The sequence below is a fragment of the Conger conger genome, chromosome 15 (assembly GCF_963514075.1).
Source record: "Conger conger chromosome 15, fConCon1.1, whole genome shotgun sequence".
Classification (NCBI taxonomy): domain Eukaryota; kingdom Metazoa; phylum Chordata; class Actinopteri; order Anguilliformes; family Congridae; genus Conger; species Conger conger.
The window spans coordinates 2,261,838-2,274,150 of NC_083774.1; the positions used below are offsets into that span (position 1 = coordinate 2,261,838).

Below are 12,313 nucleotides of genomic sequence, written 5' to 3' on the forward strand. Positions count from 1 at the left end.
CCTCAATCATGGGTCTCTGAATGTGGCCTGGGAGGCTGCAGGCTGCTGGTCCTCACGGTGTTTTGGCACCGGCGATCCAAGTCTTCCATTGGTTAACCAATCCACACATGTGAATTACACCTATCGTCATTTTAGTCAACGGTGCTTTATTTCCATGTGCGTGTGTTTTTTTGTGCGGAAATCTTTGGGGTCTTTGGGCTTTTTCACAAGTAAAATGTCCATGCAGTGGACATGTTTAGCATGGGTGGGCTACAGGCAGAGTGGATTCTAGTGCATACGATCGCTTCTGCAAATCCCCTTTTTATTAAAATGGCACAGCAGTGGCGATTGATGCATTTATCTCCGGTAATTGTGATTCACTGAATTCACCTGTTCTTCATGTGCATCGCTTCAGCTCCATCTTCGTGAATGCAAACTGGGAATTTACGTGGACTGTATTGGAAAATAATTCACACAAATGGCTTCTTGGTTCAGTCTGAAACGCATTTCAGAGTCATTGCATGGATTTCCCCTCGTGAAGCTGAAGACATTGATTTAATTTTTGTCAGCCGTGATACGGTATTATTTCGGCAAGCAAGTCTGTTTTAATCCCCTTAATGGACAAATTGTTACTGACAGTGAAATTTCAAATATTAAATGGCGCCATTCATCAAAGTGCAATTGTGTGTGCGACTGTGTATGTGCGTGCGTGCGTGCGCATCCAGGTTTGTGTGCGTGTGTGCTGTCAGCGATGCGTTTCAGTGAAAAGCCCCGATGTGACCAGCTGAACGGAACAGTGAATGTACAAAGACGATTGAAGTATAAGCAAGCCTCTTTCGCCCTCTCAGCTATATGGACGGCAGCCTTTAGACTAACTCACGGAACCTTTGGCTGTGATGTCACGCTCATTCAGAGCCGAGAACACACACACACACACTCCTGGAGAACAGGACCTCCTGGAAGGTAATTTATTCCTGTACTCTGAGAGAATGTCCGTTATTTTCTCTAGCTCAGCTTGCCGAAAAACAAAGCGCGAGTCCACGTCAGTCTCATCAAACTCGATTCAAGGGGCAATCTATCGCGGAGAATGAGCTGCTATCTTATGCAGTACCGCGCTGAATTTCTCCTCCAAAAAGTTTCTTAATCTTCCAAATGTCAGAGGCTGTTTTAAGAATGACTTTACACCTGGTAGGGAGTAGGCCTAGGTGTACATTTTAAACAGAATCTCAACCCTTCGTCGGAGCTAAATCCGTGCAACCGGTTTAAATGAAGTTGTGCTTATGAACTATGAATGTCCGTTCTTCGTGCACGTTCTGCATGCATGTACAAACTAGCCTACGTTTGAACTTATACTGGCTCAACGTGGTGCAGGGCTGTTCCCTGCTCCCGTGTCTCAGGTAATCGGTCATCTGTGTGAACGGCCTCCTTCCCCAGTGGAGCAAACTGCTGCTGCCACACAGGACGTTTTGTCCATGCTTTCTTTGGGGAGCGGAACAGTGCTTTTTGTCTTCTCCCGCTTTCATTCGCTGTGCTAAATAGCAACTGACCCGGACGAAATGGACGTTCGATGTCTCACGCATGAAATCCGTGGCTCTGCCGTTGCTTTCGTGACTTGAGAAATCTAATGAAATATCGCCACTACTCCAATCTGGTATGCATAATTTTTTTTATCTTTACCAGATGGAAAATCAACGACATACAATTAGAAACACTTTCTGTTTTGCAACTGTGCCTTCCCTGTACGTTGGGTAGCTTTCCAGGTCAAAGCAACATTTAGTGATATTTTTCTTCCAGTTGTAATGCAGACCTGTTTGATGGCTTTAGTGAAGACGCATACTCTGGTTGTGTTTGTATGACGGCTCCTACATTTGGCAGGCTTTTGCTGCACATCTGCCGTAGTGTGTACATTTTAAATTGCCCAGTCATAAAGCAGCGCTGTGTGGCACGGAGCCGCCACCTCTCCGTCTCTCAGCGTATGGCTTCATGTTGGAGTCGGTCTGATAAAGGAAATGGCTCCAGGTTTTAATCGACTCTGAAAGCACTGCGTGTCTCCCACTGGAATACGTCCCCCGTGTTCTTTGCCTTTGCTGCCACCTACAGGCCGAGGCAGAACACTGCACCGACTGTGTGTTAATGGTGTACAGCAGGAGAGCTGAGCTCTCTGCTCCTGCCCAGTTGCTGGGAGCAGATGTATGTGTGTTAAACTTACATTGCTTACTAATATGGCATAATACTATTGCCTATGCTGCTAACCATTCATGAACAGAATTTTACCAGTTGAGACCTGTGTATTATAATATAGGGATGTGTAATATCGACATTTTTGAACGTGCTTTATATTTTGGTCAGTCAATAAAACGAGAATGCACAAGCTAATACGCATTCATCCTGTATTTGGATAGTAAAGCTGGTTTGGTTCACTTTTTCTGTATAAAAAACAGACAGATATAATATATAGTCAGATTCATCGACAAGGCCCAAGTCCTTGTCTTTGTTTTACACTTGAAACTGTACTTCCCTCTAGGACCTTTCAGCGCACTTGTCCCTGGTTAAGATTTGCACTTTGCTGTACGTCGCTCCGGATAAGAGCATCTGTCAAATGCCAATAATGTAATGTGAAATATACAATCTCTGGAACTGCGTCGGAGGAATACACTGGGGGTGAGGGTGAGGATTTAAATGCTGTGTTTCCCACAGGTAAAAGAAGCCATGCAGAGAATTCATGACAGAGGCAACCTAGGAAAACTTATCCTCGATGTGGAGAAATCACCCACTCCTTTGGTAAGTGAATCACAACCTTTTAGGGTTTCCCACTGAAATTAAGCTGTTTATTGACTGCTGCCAATGAGGAAAGTAGTGGTCTGCTGGTTTTTGGCACGGGTGATGAATTTAAGTCTCTCATTGCAGTTGAAATTGTACTTCCCTATAGGGTTTTCAGCGCACTTATCCCTGGTTATGGGTATGCACTTTGCTGTACATCACTCTGGATAAGAGCGTCTGCCAAATGCCATTGTCATTGGCTAAAGAGTCCACACGCCTTTTTCTCAAGGCCTTAATTGGCTGCTGACTGAAGGGAAACCACACAAACACCTGTAGACACAGCGGCCCCTCCAGGACTGGAGTTTGACTCGCCCCTGTACTCGAGTCTGATTGGCCTTCCTCTCCTCCAGATGGCCAATGACAGCACAGAGACCAGCGAGGCTGGCGAGGAAGAGGAGGAACACGAGGACAGCAATGACAATAAGGAGCGGATGCCCTTCATCCCGTAACCAGCTCGGCTGCGTCCGCACGACAAGTCTGAAAGGGACTGCCCTCGGCCCCGTCACCCTGAACCTTGTGCACCGTGAACAAACGCCGTAGTGCACTGTCTGTCAGTGTGTGTGTGTGTGTGTGTGTGCGTGCGTGCGTGCGTGCCCGCATGCGTGTGTGTGTGTGTGTGTGTGTGTGTGTGCGTGCATGCGTGTGTGTGCGTGCCTGTGCATTTTGTGGGTCGTATTTGTCTGCCTGTGAGCAGTTTGGGATGAAAAACGTGGCTTTTAAAAACTTATCAAAAGAAAAAAACTGAAGTGCCATTCCATGTGCTGTATTGAGGATGTGTAATATTTTGCATTGCAGGAAAAAAGCTAATGTGACAAGATGCTGTGCCTTCTTCACAGCCTGCCGGGTTCTGCTGTAGTGTAGGGCAGCTTCTGTACCCTGTGTGAGCTGGTGAGTGGCCACGCTTCGGTGAAATCATTGTCATAGTGTTGTGGAGAAAGGTATAACCGCTCAGAGAGTGTGCAGTTCTATCAGTAAGTGTGCAGTTCCTCGAGTGAGTGTGCAGTTCTCTCAGTAAGTGTGCAGTTCTCTCAGTGAGTGTGCAGTTCCCCCAGAGAGTGTGCAGTTCCCCCAGAGAGTGTGCCGTTCCCCCAGAGAGTGTGCAGTTCTCTCAGGAGGTCACTCCCAGCGTGGTTTGACTGTAGTGTACAAAGCTATCTTTCAGCAGCTGCACTGACGCCATTCACAATGGCCAGTCAGACACCTCCAGAAGCATTGTCCTGGTTGACTGCTCCCCTGAAATCATGATGGCCTTGTAGTTATATTGGCACCGTTGGGGGAAACCCCTGGTGCTGTAATGCCCACAGAAAAGCTCATATTTTTCAGTAGAAATAGAGGGTCTGAATTGCCTTTTTCCCCACAGGTTAGGGAAGACAGGCAGAGATTACAGTGTTCCACATTTTCTGTCATACAATACACAGCACTTTTTTCCCCATAGTTTTGCCAAAACTAAATATTCTCCAAAAAGACCAATTTTATTTTACATCCCCGGACACAGTGGCAACTTCATTTTTGGTTTTACTGAACTTGCCAAAGTAGAAGAAAAAAAAGAAAAATCTTTATTTGTATGTTGACGTGAAGGACTGAATGTGACTGAAGCCAGGCCCACTGTATGCCCACACAATGAGCGATTCCTCAGAGAATAACACAGCTTACTAAAGGCACAGTGCTTCGACTGGGTCAATATTATACACAAACTACCTAGCTGTGTCCTGTTTGACGTGCTCTATGTTGATTGCATTTGTCTTGTCAGGCCAGAGAGAGGGACAGAGAAAACCTGAGGTTTAGTGATTGAAAGGGCGACAGGCCAGTCTGCACCTAGGAATTATGGGTCTCATCACAGCGCACAGTATTTGTATATCGTCTTCACTAAGTTGTCTTTAACCGCGGACCAACATAATAATAACAAACTGACCGCACAAGGATATTATCAACGTTTTATTGTTTACAGAACAGTGAGGGGGTAATTTATAATTAAACCGAACGTGAAGAAATGGTATGAAATGAAATATTCCATCTTTATGGAGCTCAAGAGCTATTTTAAGGCTACTAAAACAGATTCACACATTATTCTGTTGAATTCTAATGCTCCTATTTTGATATCTGCATTATATAAAAGTCGGATTTGTATGGATTCCTGACAGAATCTATGTGATCACCAAGGGAAGTTTGGCAATATTTAATTCTTTATATCCACATATGAAAAAAAGAATGACGCACAATGCACAAAGATATATAATTCTGCATATTATGAAATAGTGTACTGTAACAATGGCAATTGATTTTTCAAACAGTATTTTAAACTATATGCCTGCGTATTGTCGTTTCAGGAAATAAATCTCAATAGGGTGCATCATTTAATCTGATAGTTTACTTAGTCCTTTAATTTCAGGGAAGCGTAATGCACTGGCACATGACAACAGTGGATGTATACAGCACCTATACAAACCCACCTGCTATCTGTAGCACAGATACAGCACCTATACAAACCCACCTGCTATCTGTAGCACAGATACAGCACCTATACAAACCCACCTGCTATCTGTACCACAGATACAGCACCTATACAAACCCACCTGCTATCTGTAGCACAGATACAGCACCTATACAAACCCACCTGCTATCTGTAGCACAGATACAGCACCTATACAAACCCACCTGCTATCTGTAGCAGATACAGCACCTATACAAACCCAACTGCTATCTTTACCACAGATACAGCACCTATACAAACCCACCTGCTATCTGTACCACAGATACAGCACCTATACAAACCCACCTGCTATCTGTAGCACAGATACAGCACCTATACAAACCCAACTGCTATCTTTACCAGTTACAGCACCTATACAAACCCACCTGCTATCTGTAGCACAGTTACAGCACCTATACAAACCCACCTGCTATCTGTAGCACAGTTACAGCACCTATACAAACCCAACTGCTATCTGTACCACAGATACAGCACCTATACAAACCCAACTGCTATCTGTACCACAGATACAGCACCTATACAAACCCAACTGCTATCTGTACCACAGATACAGCACCTATACAAACCCACCTGCTATCTTTACCAGTTACAGCACCTATACAAACCCAACTGCTATCTGTACCACAGATACAGCACCTATACAAACCCAACTGCTATCTGTAGCACAGATACAGCACCTATACAAACCCACCTGCTACTGTACCACAGATACAGCACCTATACAAACCCAACTGCTATCTGTACCACAGATACAGCACCTATACAAACCCAACTGCTATCTGTACCACATTTACAGCACCTATACAAACCCAACTGCTATCTGTACCACAGATACAGCACCTATACAAACCCAACTGCTATCTGTACCACATTTACAGCACCTATACAAACCCAACTGCTATCTGTACCACATTTACAGCACCTATACAAACCCACCTGCTATCTGTACCACAGATACAGCACCTATACAAACCCAACTGCTATCTGTACCACATTTACAGCACCTATACAAACCCACCTGCTATCTGTACCACAGATACAGCACCTATACAAACCCAACTGCTATCTGTACCACATTTACAGCACCTATACAAACCCAACTGCTATCTGTACCACAGATACAGCACCTATACAAACCCAACTGCTATCTGTACCAGTTACAGCACCTATACAAACCCAACTGCTATCTGTACCACAGATACAGCACCTATACAAACCCAACTGCTATCTGTACCACATTTACAGCACCTATACAAACCCACCTGCTATCTTTACCACAGATACAGCACCTATACAAACCCAACTGCTATCTGTACCACATTTACAGCACCTATACAAACCCACCTGCTATCTGTACCACAGATACAGCACCTATACAAACCCAACTGCTATCTTTACCAGTTACAGCACCTATACAAACCGAACTGCTATCTGTACCACAGTTACAGCACCTATACAAACCCAACTGCTATCTGTACCACAGATACAGCACCTATACAAACCCAACTGCTATCTGTACCACATTTACAGCACCTATACAAACCCACCTGCTATCTGTACCACAGATACAGCACCTATACAAACCCAACTGCTATCTTTACCAGTTACAGCACCTATACAAACCCAACTGCTATCTGTACCACAGTTACAGCACCTATACAAACCCAACTGCTATCTGTACCACAGATACAGCACCTATACAAACCCAACTGCTATCTGTACCACATTTACAGCACCTATACAAACCCAACTGCTATCTTTACCAGTTACAGCACCTATACAAACCGAACTGCTATCTGTACCACAGTTACAGCACCTATACAAACCCAACTGCTATCTGTACCACAGATACAGCACCTATACAAACCCAACTGCTATCTGTACCACATTTACAGCACCTATACAAACCCACCTGCTATCTGTAGCACAGATACAGCACCCATACAAACCCACCTGCTATCTTTACCAGTTACAGCACCTATACAAACCCACCTGCTATCTGTACCACAGCAAATCAGTGTAAGGAGTTGAATACGGACCAATTTCCAGATTTCCTTATATTCCGTAAATTAAATATGTTTGCCAAATTAAATCTAAAATACATCAATGTGTCATATTTCAGTATTTGTTCAATTGTCACGTGATGTCACCCTGTTTTTGAATCGTATGAGAGAATTGGTGACAGAACTGCTGTCTATCTAATGGTTTATGGCTAATGTGAGCAGTTTAATCTCATTAGTACAGAGCAGAGGCTTACTGTGATTTGACGTCTGTATGATAAGTATTGTGTTGTATTACAGGTCTTGGGTTCAGATCAGATTATGTTTTACTTTGTATTTTAAAAAATCCTGACCAGCTGCTATTTTTAAACAATCCAATGGAGTTGTAGTTAAGACTAACAGATTATTTTTTTTAGAAAAGCGAAAGTAAATCATGGATTATCACTGAGGTAAAATGACTGTAGCTTCTTAACTCACTGTGTAGTAGAGAATCACATCGGATTTCTTATTCTAACCTACATTGCTTAGTCGGCAAATAAATATTTCCTCCCATTGAAGACCTACGAAGGAACTCTAAAGCAGAATATATCCTGCAAAGCACACATCCACGAATGAAAATCTGAAAATGAGTGTCAGTGTTAACCGAAAGACGGCAGATCCATGTTTGAATGTCATGTGGCTGTCCTTGCAATGGTTTAGCCTAAAGACGAGGCTAATCAACAGTGTTTCTATCAGTTCAGCATGACGTGTAGCTTTTCGTTTGCCTTAAAAGAAGAACTGCATTTGTGAGCACAGGGCAGGTTTACAGACAGATGTAGAAGTATTGTCCTAACGTGTGTGTTGTTCTTAGTGCTTTTGTTATGTTGTTGTTTACATGAATAAAATCTTCTGCTGACGGCGTTGTGAATGTGGTGTGTGGTGTTTGCGCTGTGACGTCATATTTAGTCTGAGTACACAGTACAGACCGCTATTTTACTGCCAGCCTGGCGCCCCCTTTTACACACGCGGTGAGAATTACCCAGACTGCAGTTCAGGCAAATGCCAGAAAAACTACATTCATAAAGTCTCTTAAAGGGGCAGCTCACCAGAGCCCATACTTCCCCGTAGTGCCATCTCTCCATTCACATAGAGTGCCATCTCTCCATACACATAGTGCCATCTCTCCATACACACAGAGTGCCATCTCTCCATACACATAGAGTGCCATCTCTCCATACACATAGAGTGCCATCTCTCCATACACATAGTGCCATCTCTCCATACACAGTGCCATCTCTCCATTCACATAGAGTGCCATCTCTCCATACACATAGAGTGCCATCTCTCCATACACATAGAGTGCCATCTCTCCATACACATAGAGTGCCATCTCTCCATACACATAGAGTGCCATCTCTCCATTCACATAGAGTACCATCTCTCCATACACATAGAGTGCCATCTCTCCATACACATAGTGCCATCTCTCCATACACAGTACCATCTCTCCATACACATAGAGTGCCATCTCTCCATACACATAGAGTGCCATCTCTCCATACACATAGAGTACCATCTCTCCATACACATAGAGTGCCATCTCTCCATACACATAGTGCCATCTCTCCATACACAGTACCATCTCTCCATACACATAGAGTGCCATCTCTCCATACACATAGAGTGCCATCTCTCCATACACATAGAGTGCCATCTCTCCATTCACATATAGTGCCATCTCTCCATACACACAGAGTGCCATCTCTCCATACACACAGAGTGCCATCTCTCCATACACACAGAGTGCCATCTCTCCATACACATAGTGCCATCTCTCCATACACATAGAGTGCCATCTCTCCATCCACACAGTGCCATCTTTCCGTACACATAGTTTAGCTGAGGTTTTCCACGGCAGCTCACCCTCACACAACGCACCTGGTCAACACCTCTCAGAATATAATCACACAGGTACTCAAGAACATCCACAGACGCACAGCTTCATTGAAAACTATGTTCTACCTACACCAACCAAGTCTCCACCAAAGCAAGCCAGTTCACACAATGTTGAAACAATGTTTTAAAACAGTGTCGAAGCTGCACTGCAGAATACTGATATCGGTTAAAACATTTTTATGAATGGCTACATTGATACATTTTTCCCCACTGTAATTACATTAATTAGCATAAAAGCATGCCTGTCAAAAAATCTGTCACATTTGACAATTTATGTCAAAACTACTTCATGGCACAAGGAAGGAGTGAATCTGGACTTGGCCATTGAAGATAAATATTTAATGGAACTATTATACAGTATCATATTATTATATTATAGACATATTCATGTATATGTTTCTCAGCCCTCCCACATAAGTATACTCATCAGGAGTATATTCTCTGCAGATGGCTGTTATTAACATCAAACATTAATGTGTTTGTGGAAACATATCATCATGCAACTCAGCTTTTATATTTTATATATATTCTTTACATTTGAAATATATAACCCACTTTTGAAGTGTTTAAATATGCCATTACACTTGTGTATTAGTGAAGATACGGTTTAACTGTGGGCACAGCATCCACCAAAATCCAAAAAAAAAGGAGAACAGTTGAATAATGTTCTAATTCATATGTCAGAAGATCACCTTGACTCACAAATGTGTGTCTCATTATTGCTAGAGTTGTGTCCGTTCCAATGGTTTCATTGCTACTTCTGTTTGGCTATGTAAGCTGCTTATTGTTCCTACATAAGTGTATATTATCCTTTAGCGTTGTGTTGTATGAAAACGGTTTTATAGATTCATTATTTAACTATTTGTCAGATTAATTATAGATCATAGATTATTTGTCAGATTAATCTACTAGGCCCAAATCCTTATTTTTGCTATATTCATATCACTTGAAACTGTACTTCCCTCATTGAAAGGATCTTTCAGTGCTCTTGGCCCTGGTTTAGATTTGCACGTCGCTCTGCAGAAGTGCCTATAATGCCTATAATGCCATGTAAAATATGTTTCTGTTTTGTTCATTTATCTTTTACATTCTGTAATTTCCCGCCAAGAAGCTACAACATGTGAGGTCAACATGCAATCCAGCACCCGAGCAGCAGTAATCTCCACCCGGGGCCCTGGGTGAGTGTACGGGCCCCTCACGCGTGCACAGGGCCCCTCACGCGTGCACACCTGGGTGAGTGCACAGGGCCCCTCACGCGTGCACAGGGCCCCTCACGCGTGCACAGGGCCCTGGGTGAGTGTACGGCCCCCCCACGCGTGCACAGGGCCCCTCACGCGTGCACAGGGCCCCTCACGCGAGCACAGGGCCCCCCACGCGTGCACAGGGCCCCTCACGCGTCCACAGGGCCCCTCACGCGTGCACAGGGCCCTGGGTGAGTGTACGGCCCCCCCACGCGTGCACAGGGCCCCTCACGCGTGCACAGGGCCCCGGACAGACAGTGATGCTGACTCATCACCCCGGCCTGGTCCTGCTGTCACGTCCTCCTTCTCCCACTCCCGGGGGGAGAGGGCTGCACGGTGCGGCAGTTCTCTGCCAGCGGCGTCCGGATTGATGTAACTTCCGTTTCAATTTGTGGGTCTGTCAGCTCAAGAAATCTTTTACGTTTAGCAGCTCAGTCAGTCACACATAGCTGCTGTGAAGTGCATTCATCATTTCATCTCATACTGGCTGACACAGCAGTGACAGTGCTGAGAAGTGTACAGTTATTAATCAGCATTTGTCTCTGAAACGCACCATGCTTATCAGATAGGCTAGAGTAGTGGTCCTCAGCCCTGGTCCTGGGGAGCCGCAGGGTGTGCTGGTTTTTGTTTTCATGTTAATATCGGCAACCAATTCAGAGCCGAGAAACCAGGTTCGGTGAGTTATATTTAAACTGCTTTAATTGACCAAGTGCTGAGTAGCAGCAAAAACTAGCACACCCTGCGACTCTCCAGGACCAGGAGTGAGGACCCCAGCACATCTTGTGGCTCTCCAGGACCAGGAGTGAGGACCCCAGCACACCCTGTGGCTCTCCAGGACCAGGAGTGAGGACCCCAGCACACCCTGTGGCTCTCCAGGACCAGGAGTGAGGACCCCAGCACACCCTGTGGCTCTCCAGGACCAGGAGTGAGGACCCCAGCACACCCTGCGGCTCTCCAGGACCAGGAGTGAGGACCCCAGCACACCCTGTGGCTCTCCAGGACCAGGAGTGAGGACCCCAGCACACCCTGTGGCTCTCCAGGACCAGGAGTGAGGACCCCAGCACACCCTGCGGCTCTCCAGGACCAGGAGTGAGGACCCCAGCAACCCTGTGGCTCTCCAGGACCAGGAGTGAGGACCCCAGCACACCCTGTGGCTCTCCAGGACCAGGAGTGAGGACCCCAGCACACCCTGCGGCTCTCCAGGACCAGGAGTGAGGACCCCAGCATGCCCTGTGGCTTTCCAGGACTTGGAGTGAGGACCCCAGCACACCCTGCGGCTCTCCAGGACCAGGAGTGAGGACCCCAGCACACCCTGTGGCTCTCCAGGACCAGGAGTGAGGACCGCAGCACACCCTGCGGCTCTCCAGGACCAGGAGTGAGGACCCCAGCACACCCTGTGGCTCTCCAGGACCAGGAGTGAGGACCCCAGCACACCCTGTGGCTCTCCAGGACCAGGAGTGAGGACCCCAGCACACCCTGTGGCTCTCCAGAACCAGGAGTGAGGACCCCAGCACACCCTGTGGCTCTCCAGGACCAGGAGTGAGGACCCCAGCACACCCTGCGGCTCTCCAGGACCAGGAGTGAGGACCCCAGCACACCCTGTGGCTCTCCAGGACCAGGAGTGAGGACCCCAGCACACCCTGTGGCTCTCCAGGACCAGGAGTGAGGACCCCAGCACACCCTGCGGCTCTCCAGGACCAGGAGTGAGGACCCCAGCATGCCCTGTGGCTCTCCAGGACTTGGAGTGAGGACCCCAACACACCCTGCGGCTCTCCAGGACCAGGAGTGAGGACCCCAGCACACCCTGTGGCTCTCCAGGACCAGGAGTGAGGACCCCAGCACACCCT

The 12,313-nt window shown here is 46.2% G+C and overlaps 1 protein-coding gene across 1 annotated transcript in view; it reads left to right on the plus strand.

Moving 5' to 3' along the window:
- The window catches only part of LOC133112091 (synaptic vesicle membrane protein VAT-1 homolog-like), a 33,806-nt gene extending 30,485 nt beyond the window's left edge, over nucleotides 1-3,321 (plus strand). Inside the window, exons 8-9 of the mRNA XM_061222778.1 lie at nucleotides 2,677-2,760; nucleotides 3,150-3,321. Coding sequence (XP_061078762.1) covers nucleotides 2,677-2,760; nucleotides 3,150-3,248 — 183 coding nt within the window. The 3' untranslated portion in view covers nucleotides 3,249-3,321. The remainder of the gene's footprint in view (nucleotides 1-2,676; nucleotides 2,761-3,149) is intronic.
- Nucleotides 3,322-12,313: the final 8,992 nt, after the last annotated feature.